The 14958-nt window shown below is 34.7% G+C and overlaps 2 protein-coding genes and 1 long non-coding RNA gene across 3 annotated transcripts; 1 reads left to right on the top strand and 2 right to left on the bottom strand.

Annotated features, from left to right (window-relative positions):
- Positions 1-1142: 1142 nt before the first annotated feature.
- On the bottom strand, positions 1143-1841 carry LOC145793956 (uncharacterized). The gene has a single exon (XM_082876872.1). The coding sequence runs from the start codon at positions 1839-1841 to the stop codon at positions 1143-1145; it is 699 nt and encodes a 232-aa protein (XP_082732998.1).
- Positions 1842-5950: 4109 nt separating this feature from the next.
- LOC145792500 (uncharacterized) lies at positions 5951-8525 on the bottom strand. The gene is made up of 3 exons (XR_014331896.1): positions 8390-8525; positions 6819-6942; positions 5951-6048 (listed from the first exon to the last, which is right to left on the bottom strand). It is a non-coding gene; the product is annotated as an uncharacterized LOC145792500 (long non-coding RNA).
- A 2166-nt stretch (positions 8526-10691) lies between these two features.
- Positions 10692-13398, top strand: LOC145792499 (uncharacterized). Its single transcript, XM_082873184.1, has 11 exons — positions 10692-11389; positions 11477-11533; positions 11645-11727; positions 11804-11903; positions 12003-12098; positions 12173-12274; positions 12392-12529; positions 12613-12722; positions 12823-12889; positions 12997-13093; positions 13232-13398. The coding sequence occupies exons 1-11, from the start codon at positions 10736-10738 to the stop codon at positions 13264-13266; spliced, it is 1539 nt and encodes a 512-aa protein (XP_082729310.1). The 5' UTR covers positions 10692-10735; the 3' UTR covers positions 13267-13398.
- The last annotated feature ends 1560 nt before the right edge of the window (positions 13399-14958 follow it).

Here is a 14958-nt window from a genome sequence, read left to right as displayed (position 1 = left end):
ATTTTGAAAAAGGAAAATCTGTTTTAAGTACAGGAAATGGGAGAAAAGTAATAGGCTTGGTGAAAATGGTTTTCTAGAATTGTTATTGTTATGAAGGTGTGGGAAAAAGGGGTAATGAAAAGAATAGAAAGGTGAATTGCTTACAGTGTTGAAGGAAATGGCTGATTTTGAGAAAAGTTCATACATATGTATATTTTGTATAAACTGCCACATTACTATCCTAGTATGAGATTGAGCATTCATGATCATAGCTATCTGTAAGTTGTTATTGTTGAGGATCATGTTGAGATCCCTATTGGACTATATGTTCATCCTATGTTGTTGAATCTTTTTTAGGTGTTAATCAGGATATGCTACAAGATTTTGGATCTTCTTATTTGTTGGCCACGGGGCCTCTTTTGTGTTGACGGAATGCCATTGATGTAAAAGGGTTACACCATTCTTCTTGATTTTTTTAAAATGATGTAAGCCCACAGGCAGTTTATTTAGTATGCTCATATTGTATTTAATTTGCATTCGGATGAGAGAATTGTTATTTATTTCTACTCGTTGAACTAAAGAGTTTTTTCTGCATGTTATCTCTAAAATTGAATTAAACTAATGAATTTGGTAATGATTTCGAGTAATAAAAAGTGGGGCGTGATATAGAAGGTGGTGGCAGGCTGCCGACCACCTTGGGTGGTCCACATACCACCCACCATAGCTGGCCGACCAAAAGTGGCTAGCAGGGAAGAAAAGTGGTCTACAGGGGGGAAAACTGGTCTACACCCCTGTTCCACCCTCCAGACTAAGGGTAACAAGGTTTGGTTCAAAAACAAACCAAAACGAAGAAAAACAAGAGTCCGCAAGGCAAGACACTCAGCCGGAAGCCCCGAAAACTAGTCTACAGGCCACTACAAGTGGCCTACAAGAGGGAAAGGTAGCCTACGACTACAAAAAGTGGCCTACAGGCCTCTGTCTCTCTCTAGGCAAAGGCAGCAAGGCATGGTAAAAAAACCAGGCCAAAATAAGAAAGTTAAAAGATCTCGAGACAAAGCACTCAGCCAAAGGCTCCGAAAACTCGAAATGAGCACAAACATGCATAATCACCGAGTGCACAGACGATGACGTCTGAGTCTTAAGGTCGGTCAAAAATGGGGTGTCTACACAATCTTTCTAAACCTATCACTAGCCGTCATGAATCTTCTAGGTTCATACTTAAAAAAGGACACAATCTTCGCATTTGGCACACCTATTTCTCTCAGAATTTCAATATTGGGTACTACAGAAACTTGAAGATCAAAGAAGAGAACCCTGGCACAGCATTTAATAATTTCCACTAGGGAACTCGTCAATTTTTTTAAAAGATTGAAAGATGGGATGATTTTGTTTTCCAAGCTTTTTTTGAGAATACTTGGCTCTGAATATAGTATTTTGACAACATCAGTGCTTGAAACACCTCTAGATTTGAAAAACTGGAATTTAGGCAAAAAGGTTTTCTCCGGTTTACATAAGATTACTGGAGGATGCTTCTTGACGAGATTTGAGATCTGGGTTTTAGTGAAGCCATGGTTCTCCAAAAATGCAAGGACAAAGTCAGGTTTGTTTGGAGTTTTAAATTTGACATAGTTCGATGCTGAGATAGCCTTTTCTAGAGGAAACCCATACAAGTTTATGAAGTAATTCATTGCGAATGAGTGTTGATTTGGAGTGGTTTCGAGTGATGATGATGATGATGATGATGAATAGGGGTGGTTTTGAAGGAAATAGAGATTGTGGTTGTGGGTTGGTGAAGAAGCTCTAGTAGCAGACCTCAAATGGTGTAAAGACTTGCAGATTAAACTAGACATTGACATTGACATTGATGAAATTTTTTAGCCAAATGATGAGGGAATTACCTGTTCCGCAGAGAATTTCTCCAGAGTGTTGGAACTTTTTCCCCTAAAACCCACTTCTTTGATGACCCTTAAAAACCCTCTCAAGTTTTTTTTTTTTTTTTTGAACACAACCCTCCCAAGTTGTCACCAAGCATTTCATAGGGCGAGCTCAGAAACAATGGGTGTAATTACAATTTTGTTCAGCTCTTTTAAAATGGTTTCACGTGTTTAAACATTATCTTTTTGATTTTTATAAATATATTTATGAACTTTTTGTGATTTGAAATAATGCGTAAAAGTGACGGAATGTGATAGAGTTCATGAAAAGACTGAAATATCCTTATTTTCTTTCTTCAGTTTTCTTATGACGACATTTTACTATCATAACTTTTTTCTCTCTTAAATTGGGCTACCTAACCTCTCCTAATGCCATTACATCTACACAGCCACTATGAGGCACCATCTTCTCCACACAACCCCTTTCACCCAAGGCATATCCACTTCATGACTGCTAACAACACCACCGATTGTGGTTCCTCTGTCTCTCTCTCTCTCCTCTTTCTCTCTCTTTCATCTTCTTCATCATGATCTTCTTCTTCTTCTTTAATAATAGTATCTTTTGACTATCCCCTTTCTTCCTTTCTTCTTCCCATCTTCTCCAAACTTTCCTCCTCAACCCCTCATTACATCTCTCTCTCTCTCACTCTCAATATATATGCACATAGAGACATACATCTCTGTGTGTATGACTAGTGTTATCTATTTGATTATTTGGCGGGTTTGATCTCTCCATAATTCTGAATTTTTCATATTTGACAAAAACTGGAAGATGGGTAGCTATTTGTTTACGGGTGATGCTATGGTACATTTTGGTGTACCATACATTTAGTTATGAACTTATATGATTTTATATCATAACCTATACCATATTAGTCATAACTATCACCATATTAACTCATAACTTAGTTATATTTAATTATTTATTTGTACCATATTACTTCATAACCAGGTCATAACTAAGTTATTAAATAATTTTTCTCTTAAGTTAGGCAACCGGTGTAACAGGTTACCAAACCCAACAGATCAAAGTCAGAAGCCCAACAGTCCCGAAGCCAGTTCTCTGGCTCTTGCTCTTGCTCTTCTCTTCTCCTCCCTCCTCTCTTCCACCATAGCTGGAGCTTCAGCCATTGCTGAAGACCACCAGCCCCGTTGGCGTCGGGACCACCACTCTCTCAGTCGTGTACCAGGTTACCAAACCCAACAGAGCAAAGTCAGAAGTCCAACAGTCCCGAAGCCAGTTGGCCTCCCTCTCTGGGTCGTGCTCTTGCTCTTGCTCTTCTCTTCTCCTCCCTCCTCTCTTCCACCATAGCTGGAGCTTCAGCCATTGCCGAAGACCACCAGCCCCGTTGGCGTCGGGACCACCACTCTCTCAGTCGTGTACCAGGTTACCAAACCCAACAGAGCAAAGTCAGAAGTCCAACAGTCCCGAAGCCAGTTGGCCTCCCTCTCTGGGTCGTGCTCTTGCTCTTGCTCTTCTCTTCTCCTCCCTCCTCTCTTCCACCATAGCTGGAGCTTCAGCCATTGCCGAAGACCACCAGCCCCGTTGGCGTCGGGACCACCACTCTCTCAGTGTAACATCTGTCTTCCTTGCTCTGTTTTTGTGTTATTGAGTTATATGGTTTGAGTTATGCAGATTTTATTATGGTGTGCAGATTTTATTTTTGAGTTATTATGGTGTGTGCAGATTTGAGTTATGATGGATACATTTTTAGAAGTGTTTAAGAAGTGTTAGTCCCCATTACATGTCTGATATGAACATGGCTTCCCTCCATGTCCATGCTACTTAGTTTGATTGAATTAAATTTACAACCCTCATACCCCTATGGTCCTGGTAATGACCTTAAACTGCCCATCATAGTTTGTCTAGTAAAGATCTTCAAAGGTACAGAAAGATTATGCTATTGCACTAACTTTTTCATAACATGTTTTAATGCAAAGAGAAAATCTTTTCAGTAATTTGACAGGTTCTAGCGAAAATCGAACCAAAACCAATTGTGTGATTGGATTGATGTGAGGATGGAGAAGAAATTGAAAATAAAATGAGAATCTAACAATGTGATCTATTATATTGGTTTTGGTGAGGACTCCCAAAGGCTAAAAGTACATGCACATAGTGATTAGTGGCAGTATGTGGGCATGCATATGTGGTTAGATTTCCATTTTGCTCTATTGGCACGTGCCATCACCAACTAATGATACAATTACATATGGATAGTAAACCCCACTTTTAAGATATTACATCTTTCATACTAATTTAGTAACCGCAACATATACACGGTGCTCTAGACGGTAACATGTCATCGGATGGTGATACTAAGTGTTTATCACCGTTGCATTGAATATGTTTCCTCTCTCTCACAATATCCACACAATAGCCATTAAAGTAACACTAAAAATGATGCATCATTATCACAGTTCAGCAATGTACTGTTTCAAAATGTACCCATCTGGTTACACTCTAATTCGAATTGTGACTTGTCTCTATGTTTGACAGAAATTGTGAAGAGTATAGAAATCTAGGTAAAAGTAGTTATCTCTAAACAATCAAAAATCACCAACGATTATGTTTCACAAATAGTTCGCTGCAAATAATTAACCATGTTTGAGTCTTAAAATGAAAGTAATCACTACACACGTTGGCGTCGGGACCACCACTCTCTCAGTGTAACATCTGTCTTCCTTGCTCTGTTTTTGTGTTTTTGAGTTATATGGTTTGAGTTATGCAGATTTTATTATGGTGTGCAGATTTTAGTGTGTGCAGATTTTATTTTTGAGTTATTATGGTGTGTGCAGATTTGAGTTATGATGGTTTGTGCAGATTTTATTGGATCTTGAATGCTTATTGAGTTATACGGTTTGCAAATTTTATGGTGTTTTATGGGTTGGGGTTTTCAATTTTCCTTTCTTTTGTATTTTCCTCTGCTTTCTCCTTAGCCACACACACACACAGAAGATGTGCGTGAGTGTGTTGAAATCAAAGGTATGATGGAAGAGTCTGACAATAAATAAATTAATTAATTAAAAAATATTATTGTCAATTTTAAAATTTCGACAATATTGAAGTTTTTTTGGCAGTCATGGCAAATCTTTTGTGCATGCTTTAGTTATCTCTTTGGGGTCTTTGTGCATTTTGGACTATTTTTGGATTTTGAATTTGTGAAGCAATTTGTTGAGAGAAAATAATAAGGAAGAGATTTTTGTGAAAAAATTCATTCTCTATTTCATTCACAAATCCCTTTTTTTTTCTTTTTTTTTTTTGTGAAGATTTTTTTTTTCTTTTCATTTACAAATCTTTGCACAAATCCTTTTATTTCTTGCAAATTCATGGTATGTTTATGTATGCCTCATATATACTTACATTTACATCACTGTTGCTTTCTTGTTGGTGCAACCCAATTGAATTTGTTGTAGAATCTGCAATGGTTTGTAATTAATGTCCATGAAAAACAAATCATAACATTTTAATATATAATAATAACATACATTTTCGTTCTAATTTTAAAAACGTTACTAATGCATGATGGATAGACACTCGCATGTTTGTGGCTCCCATTTTGTGTGAGATCCATAAACATGTGAGTATTTGTATATCATTATGTGATTTATTTTATATCAGTAGTATTTTTTAGTCCTTAATCTTTTGAATAATTTCGTAAAAATCTCAAAACACAAGAATCTTGAAAATTGTTGTGTAGTGAAAAAATAAAAAAGTGAAATGCCAATTAAATATAAGTTTTAAATTTCTTTTCTCTTTTCTATTCTCTTCTCAAATCTTTTCAAAATTTAAAATTCAAACACAACTTAAAAAAAATTAAATTCGCAACAAATGATAGAGAAGGCAGAGAAACAAGGACCTATTTGGGTTGTGGTTGGGAGAGAGCAATTAATGCTTCCTTTCTAATCAGTGGGACAGTCATAGACATCATTCTCAACCAAACATGCACCTCCATGGAAACAGAAAATGTCACCACATGGTGCCCCTGCAAGCTCACAGTGCTCTCCACTATGCCCTGTTTGGCACTGGCATTTATAACTCTCACCCTGAACTATCTCCTCACAAGTCCCTCCATTTCCACACCAAAATGAGTTAGTCCCATCACACATTGTCATTTCCTCATCACAAAACCTCCCCCTGTTAATCAAAACAATAGAACACAAGAAGTTCCATGATGTTTAAATTCCATGAATCTAATCAACTAAAAAACAATGAGCATCAAGTATAGAGACAAAATTCTTTCTTTAAAAAAAAAACTAATAAAATACAGTACTGACAACACTACATTTATTTTGGATAGAGTCACATTCTATCAAAATAAATGCAATATTAATACTGATAGTATGACATTTATTTTGAAAGGAGTCACACTCTATTAGAATGAATGTGATATAGGCCGCATTTTTTCAATATACTTTTGTATGACAAATTTATGTTTATAACATTATTAATTATATATCATACCAAAAAAGTGCTTGTTGAAGAATTTCAAGATTTTCTTATATTGGTGTTTGGTACATTAATGATTCAAGTTGGTATGAAAACTTCCATTGAAAATCATATGGTTATAAATTGAGAAATAGTTTCAAAAATTGCACAAAATATAGTGTTGGCAGCACTGCATTCATTCTAGATGAAATTATACTAGAATAAACGTAATGTTGGCAATACTACATGTTGTACATTTTTCTATGAAAAAATTGTGTTCGTAGCATTACTTGTTTCTTTTTCTTCTTCTTCCATTTATTTATTTTTTTTTTTAAATCTTGCTAAAGAATTTCAATATTTTCTTATAATGGTGTCTAGCACAAGAATGATTTAAGTGTTGTATGAAAACTTCCATTGAAAACCATATATATATATATATATATATATGAGTTTGAATGAATCAGGCAAGTTAGATTTACCCTTGGAAAGGTCGATCACCATCTAAAATGGTGGAAGGGTCTGGAAGATTGCAAATACAGTAGCCAGTGCTGTTGCATGATCCAGTTTTGCATCTGTCGTCATCACACGGTAGAGCAGCAGCAGCTTTCACAATATTGGTTGATCCAAGAAACAGAGATAGTATAATTAGATACACAACTCCCATGCCAATTGACATTTCAAGAATATGAGAGAGAGAGAGAGAGAGAGAGAGAGAGAGAGAGAGAGAGAGATTGTGATTGCTTCATCTCATTTTTTGAGATTTGTGTGTAATGAATGTGATAGTCTTTGGATTTAAGCAAGGTGTCAAGAGATAGAGGAAATGGGATTTTTATTTTTTTATTTTTTGGAACCTTACCAAGTAGTAAATCTTATATACCGGTAATTACCTACAAATTACACGTATCAATTAAGACGGATAGAACGCCAAAAGAAGTCAAACTTTAAATGTTTCAATTTTCCAGTTCGTCCTAAGATAAGCCTTTTATTATTTAGTAATACTACATGTTTATTATATTTATAAATATCAAAATGTTGTCTATATTCATTCTATGCAAGGACTCACAATACGGCAATTCAATCTCAACCCTTCCTTTATAATCCGAGCAACTCTCTTACCACAATTTCTGAGATAGGAAAATCACCTATGTTTCAATGCAGAAACTGAGGCTGAGCTTCTAAGTACATGCACTTTGTTTCTTTTCTTTTCTTTTCTTTTACTTGAATTCAAACATAAAATAAGCTAAACTTCTTCTTGAATTTTTTAACTTCTGCACAGACCAATCTATAGATATATGGAAAAGTATTATTAACTTCTTCTTGAATTTTTTTTTTCCTCTCTCAGCTTTTGCCTTCATCAGAGCTCCCGTGGATCACTCTGACCACTCTTACCGTTGTTCACTCCGGCTGCGACATCACTTCGACTGCTCGACATCCTGCTCGGTTAGTTTAGAAAATATTCAACACACTACTATACTTCTATAATTAGTTCTCTATACTGGTATAAGACAGTATATAATCCTTGAAGCTAAGCTTCTATATAATTCTTGAAGCATATTGATATTAACTACCCCTGTTTGGCTCCCATTTTTTTCTTCGGTTTTTAATTTTAGTAAATTTTATATGCAAACATATATATAGGTTGCTAATATAACAGGTATGGATCCAAATTCATTAAATCTACATTTCAAGCTCCTACTGTATCATCCCAAATAGATAGATAAAAGATGTATATCTGGAGGGATTGTAAGCACTTTGTACAAACTTCATTTCCTTCCACCATCAATCTACTTAGTGACAAGTAACAAAGGGTGTAATAGAGATTACATTTTCCCCTCCCCTTATCAGACTACATTTTCATGTCCTAAATACACTAGGAAATTGGCATTTCAAAAAAATCAAAATCAGTTCTCAATTCAATTTCCAATAAAACTGCAGAAAATTGGGTATCTTATATGATTTCACAATTCTTATTTTTCTTTTCAATCATCTTCTTAACAACAAACAAATCATTTTTTGTATTGTAAAACAAAATGGTAAATGAAGGACCAACCTCAAAATGAACCAACCAATTGTTAATTCCTGCTCCAAACCCCTTATCAAGATGGTAAGCCGGGGGAGACCCATCCAAACAAACTGCACAATATCAGAATCCCAACAAATTGCTTTCCTAAACATTTATAATTTTCAAGTGCTTTATGTGGTTCAAGCCATCCCCAAACCCATGCAGAGAATAAAAAAAAAAATTAGCAAGATAAAATATGGGAAAGTGAACCACAACATAGCTAAAACCAAAGCAAGTAAAACCAGTTAATAAAGATATTCAACCTTCTGACTGTATACCTAAAGTGAGACTTGAAGGAGCAAAGGAGCTATACATAACCATGACATCGTTTTTTATTTTTTTTCTACAATAGTCCCAAAAATAAAATAAAAAACAATGTCGTTTTTATTATCAATTCGTATGGTGCCAAAATATTTGGCTCCTTTTTGCGACAAAAAAATTTCCTTACCAAATTACAAATTTTGTCCAAAAAAATTAACTTCTTTAATCTATTTTTTATGCTAATGTGACCTAAGCTACTGGGGTATCATTTTTTGTTTATGATTAGAATTTTTTTTAGTGTCTTTCCTTTTTACATTGGAAACATAGTCTTTGTTAACTACATTATTATAAAACAAATCCATTCATGTGTGCATGTCGTGCATTTGATGAATGTACTATAACCTTTAAGATTTTTGTTTGTTTGTTTTTTTTCCTAATCAAAGATATTATGAGTTTATTTTTCTTGTCTTTCTTTACAAGGAATTCTGATTGAAGCCTAATGGATAAGCCGACTGATCCTCCAAAGCGCCCGATCACTCCATTCATTTTCTTTTGGTATTTCGTTAATATCTATTTGTATGTAGTTATATATTTTCCATTATACGAATTCTTATATTCATTTTCATATGTTTATAGCCAAGAACAATCAATGGAGTTAAAAAAAACCCAAATGAAAGTAGACGTGAAGGTAAGTGCAACGTATTCTTGTTGTTTGTAGTATTCCTTTTGTACTTGTAAGCTTGTATGTAATTGTTCATATGATTTTATGCATGTAATGTAGGATATTGGGGACAAATGGAATCAACTTCCTGAAGAAGAAAAAAATAAGTATATACAAATGGGAAAGCTGCAATCTGAACAATATGCCCAATTAAAAACTGTGGTCCAACAAAAGCCTCCAAAAGTAAAAATTCAAACCCGAATTGAGCTTACATCAATTTGTAAGATTATTAGAAGGTTGGACAAAGCACAACAACAAGCAGTGAGTGATATGGGGTTTCATGGCATCCTAAGCCTTAGGTGCACGCACATAGATCATGACTTGTGTCATTGGTTAGTTCAGAACTTTGATCCTTCAACTCATTCATTGAATGTCCACGGTCTTCGAATGCTTCTCACCGTAGAAGATGTTCATGAGTTGATGGGATTACCTTCCAATGGTCTACCTGTGAAGTTAACAGAGTCCGTAGATGAAATTACAAACCTATGTGATGAAATTGCGATGAAGAATAAATTTGTTCCGCTCACATCTTTGAAATCTTATCTGCTTGAAACAAAAGATGCTGGAACTGAATTTAAAAGGAAATTTGTCTTATACATCATTGGAGCCCTCTTGTGCCCCACCACAAAGGCAGGCGTACACCAATCATTCATTAAAATGGTTAAAAATGTTGAGTCCATCAGTCAATTCAATTGGGCAAAGCACACCCTTGATTTTCTTGTCGACCGCATTGCCATTGCCAAGGTCAAAGAGCGGTCTGCTATGTGCGGCTGTTTGCTTCTTCTAATGGTACTTCCCCTTGATGTGTAATTATTTCATCTATTATTTTTTATTGTATATTGTCTAACACACATTAAAATGACTTCTTTTTTTGATTTTTTTTCCCATGTAGTTATTTTACTTGGAACAATTTGCTCGCAAAAGGGAGTTGGTGGCTACTTCCAACTCCATTCCTCGCTTATCCTATTGGGGCAATTCAGAAATTAAGCAGGGTTTGAATCAAATTAAAGCTTTGGGAGGATATTTAAATGTTGAGGTAAATATTTACAACACATGACTTTTTATAATTATAGCTCAATTTACATTACACCTGTGACATTAACAAGTTATTGTATATCTGTGAATAGGTGGCTTTGCCTAACATTGGTGAAAAGTCGAATGCAGTAACTCTTAGCCAGGGAAGAATTGACAAGAATGATGACTCCCGATTGGCTAAAGTTGAGAAACAAGTCATTGAAATTCATGCCCTTTTGGTCCAAGGCCACAAGGACACAAGGCAAGATGAGGATGACAAATGTCTAACCAAAGTGGAGAATCAAGTTGAAAAAATTCTTGAGTTGTTAGAAAAACACATGCCAGTTGATGGAGAACAAGTTAAAACACCACCAACCAAACTACTTGCGGAGCAGCGACTGGTCAAAATGGAGAACCAAGTTGGTCAAATTCTTGAGTTGTTAGAACGATGCATTCCAGTTGATGGTGGAAATGTTAAAACACCACCAAGCAAACTACATGAGGAGCATCGAATTGACATTGAAATGGTTGGTCTCGATGATAGTGGTATCGAAAAGGTTGCAGCCAATTCCCCGAAGTTTGTAGATGAGGATGAGATAAGGAATATGAATGACAAAAAACCAATGGAAACTTTGCATTTGAGAAAAACAAAACCAATCCTCACACCACCAAATGCAAAGGCAGTTGCAAAGAAACGAGCCAAATTAGTTGGTGGGAAAGCATTAAATAATGAACAACTTTCTATTCCACAAAAGGGGAGATTGCGCGCAAAAAAGAGCGATACAAAGGCAGTCGAAATGAATGCTGTAACAATGTCATCATCATGTAGTGTTGTTCGTGGTCCTCAGACTCGAGGGACCCAGAATTGCAAAGCCAGTCAGTGGTTGCGTACACCTTTTGTGAAATTTGATGTAAAGAAGAAAAGACCACAGTTGAAGCCATCGTCAACTGACAACAACATTGACAATAATATTCATGACAATCTCGATGAAGTAAACTAAATGATTGTGTCTCAAAACATATTTGATATATGTGTAACAAATAGTGCTTGTTTCTTACTTTTCTTTTACTTGTATCAGCTATTTGATAATTTACTTGATCAACTTGGGGGTAATGTTGTTCCTGAAATCCCAAAGGTTTGGAACTAACTATTATAGTATTTTTTGTATATGTGGTTATTTTGCGCTAACATACACTAACCAAGCTTGATTTGTTTTATGCACTATTCTTCTCAATACCTTTACAAGTCATCCGTGCCTTTGCCAGACCCATTAAATGACTATGACAGTCTCGTTCTACGATATGCATTTGATGAATCTCTTTCAGAAGGGTACAATTTGACTACCTTTAACTTGTTATGTATGAAGTACTATACCTTTTAACTCACATAGTTATCCATGTGCTAGGGAATATCTTGTACGAATGAAACTGCACTACGTGGAAGTACAATCTGCCACACGGAAGGAATTGTGGTCCTTGAAACCATATCAGTGGATATCCTCGTGTGTAAGACTTTTCTCCTTCTCCTATTTTATTTGCTACCATTCCATCATCCAAGTCACTTTACTTTGCCTATTCATAAATTTCATATATTTTGCACTGCAGATTATAAATCTCATTGTTGTGAAATTGACAAATAAACAAAGGAAAAAGTTTCCAAATAAGGATCACAAGGTTTGGTACTTTCCGACCCATGTATCGGTAAGTATTAGCCATACCTAAAGACTTTTTTTATTTAGGCACAAGTTATTTATATGTTAAAATTGAATATGCAGCAAAAGATTTTGTGTCAACCTTCTGATGACACAATGAAAGATATAGTAGAAGATTATTTTGGAATTTACAGATATACTGGCCCCCTTCATGCTTGTGAGGAGGTAACATGATAAAATACTACTATTACCCAATTTCCAAATTTACCATGCACAATAACATTTGATCCATGTTATGTATTTATTTATTTTTTGCATGTACATTCGACGTTATATTTTTAGATTTACATGCCCTTCAACCATAGAGAAAACCACTGGTTGTGCTTGAATGTAAACATGGAAAAACGGGTTGCCTATCTATTCGACTCCAGCAGATGTATTGGCACCGATGAGGATCGAAAAAATCAAGCTACATTATTGGTAATAGAATAACCATTATGATACCCCACTTGTATCCACTTTTTTGTTTCTTGATCATGTACCTTACTACCTACCACCAACAGGTACAATCATTGCATAAGCTGCTTCAATATGCGCATGGAGAAGATTACGTTCAAGATGTTAGTTCGTTTGCATTTCAATGGTTGGAAGACATGCCACGCCAAGACAACAAGTAATACACTACATTATCGTTCTTGATTTTTAAATAAGCATTAATGTTATAATCTCTAAGTTCGTTGACTCTATTGTTACAACTACACTCATTCCTATAGCTATGATTGTGGTCTTTTCGTCATCAAATATATGCAAGGGAAACCTTTGCCTTCAGGTGTAATCAAGGTACTTACATTTATACCCAACTGTCCACTTATCAGTATCTTATGTTTTATGAAGACTAATTTTATAATGTGTGATGTTTTTACGTACTCACTACTTTTGGCATGTAGTTTGACTATTTGCATAGGGCTCGCTTGTTACTTGATCTTGTGATATACAAGCATAATTCAGCTCCTATTGTTGGTGATATCGCACAATATAAAGCTGGTGATGCTCTATTCTTTTTTATTTTTCATAAGTTCGTACAATCAATGACGTTATCGCATTTCTTAAACTCGTGAACTTTGAGTTTATAACTCAACCTTTGTTATAAAATTATATTCTCAAGTGTGCTACCTTGTGCAGAACTCAGAGCTAGGGGTGAATTGAAATGGAAGTAGAGGCTATACGACTTTTGTGATCCTGAAAGAAGGAAAGATAGTGGATAAGGTTGTGGGAGCGAACAAAGACGACTTTGATTTTAATTGATGTATTTAAAATTTGAACATGAATTGTTTCTATTCTTGGGTATGCAATGCATTTTTTTTTTAATTTTTAATTTGAACATGAATTTTTCAAGCTTTAGTTTATTTATTAATTTAATATACATCAATTATTAGTTCTTAATAATCGTTTATGACAGGTATAAATATCTATCGCTATATTTAAATGTCAAGCTTAGCACAATTAAAAAGAAAAGAAAAGGCTATGGCAGCGTTTTTTAAACGTCCCTATATCCCAGCCCCAACGGTTGGATTTTTAAAATGTATAAATATCTATGACGGCGTTTCAAAAGCGTCGCTAAATATCATAGTGACGTCATAGTACCGTTAGGGTAAGACATTGGGCGGCGTTTATTTTTCATGATTTCAAAAATAAAACTAATCATTTTTACTATTATGCAAAAACAGTTTTCAAAATTTCAAATAACAACATTAAAGTTTCTTATAAAAAGTATACTTCAAAAAAAAAAAAAATGTTGTTCGTTTTCGTTTTTTCTATTTTCAAGAATACAAAACATTAAAATAAAACAATACCAAAGTGTTTTAGCTTGTGTCTATTCATTTTTCTCTAGGAACCATGCAAGAAAAATAATGTTTTGAAAAATTCCTATGCATTCTTCCTTGAAACCCAACTAGGTTGCAAACGAACCGAATCAAAATTTTCAATGTTTAAGCTCGTTTATTAAGAATTAGTCGAACTCGAGCTTGAGCAAGTTTTAGTCGAGCTTCAAAAATCGAACTCAAGCTCAGCTCGTCAAATATTTGTTGAACTCGAGCTCGCTCAATTACATAAACGAGCCAAGTTCAAACTCGAACTTAAAAATGAATTAAATTTAAATTAATTTACTTATTAAAATTAAAAAAATACAAAATTATTATTAAAATATATAATAATACTTATATTAATAATAAATTTCAATTCGTTAGCAACCCTAAACCCAGCCCAATCAAACCCCAGTAAGAAATTTTTGCTTCTCATTTATTTTTTTTAAAATTAACTTTTTCCTTTCCTTAACAAATTCAAGAACCAAAAAAGATATCACAATTCAGGCTTCTCTAATTTTCCGTGGCTATATTATCTCAATCACTTCACAAAATAATTATATGTGTCCCATACCTAAAATAAACGTAAAAGAGATAAAATATGGATAACAAAAACACATTTAAAAAATTCCCAGTCAAGAGTAAATTCAGATACTTCGCAAAATCTGCTGTCAAGAATGGCAGAGGCAGCTACTTCTATAAATTAGAACAATACAGTGTGTGATACCAAATGACAATTTGGTCATTTTCAAGACAATATTTTATGGGAAAAAACGATCGAATAATGACCTTCAATTTTCTATATGCACTTGCTGTTGTGCATTTGCTTCGAAAATGAGCAAAAACACTAAACAAAATGGCTTTATAGCCTTTGCTAGTGCAACTGTGGTCTAAAATTTATATTAAAACCTTACACATATATACATCTTAAAGAATTCATCCATCAACGATATTAAAACCACACACATATATACATCTTGAAGTGTCTTTTGATGAACCTGGACGGAAGATCAACAATATTGAAAAGCAAGTTACTATTGCAAGGCA

The sequence above is a fragment of the Camellia sinensis genome, chromosome 6, assembly GCF_055761805.1.
Source record: "Camellia sinensis isolate YWXY chromosome 6, ASM5576180v1, whole genome shotgun sequence".
NCBI lineage: Eukaryota > Viridiplantae > Streptophyta > Magnoliopsida > Ericales > Theaceae > Camellia > Camellia sinensis.
Note: the sequence above shows the minus strand (reverse complement) of the source record. Positions and strands in the feature narration are given on the sequence as shown.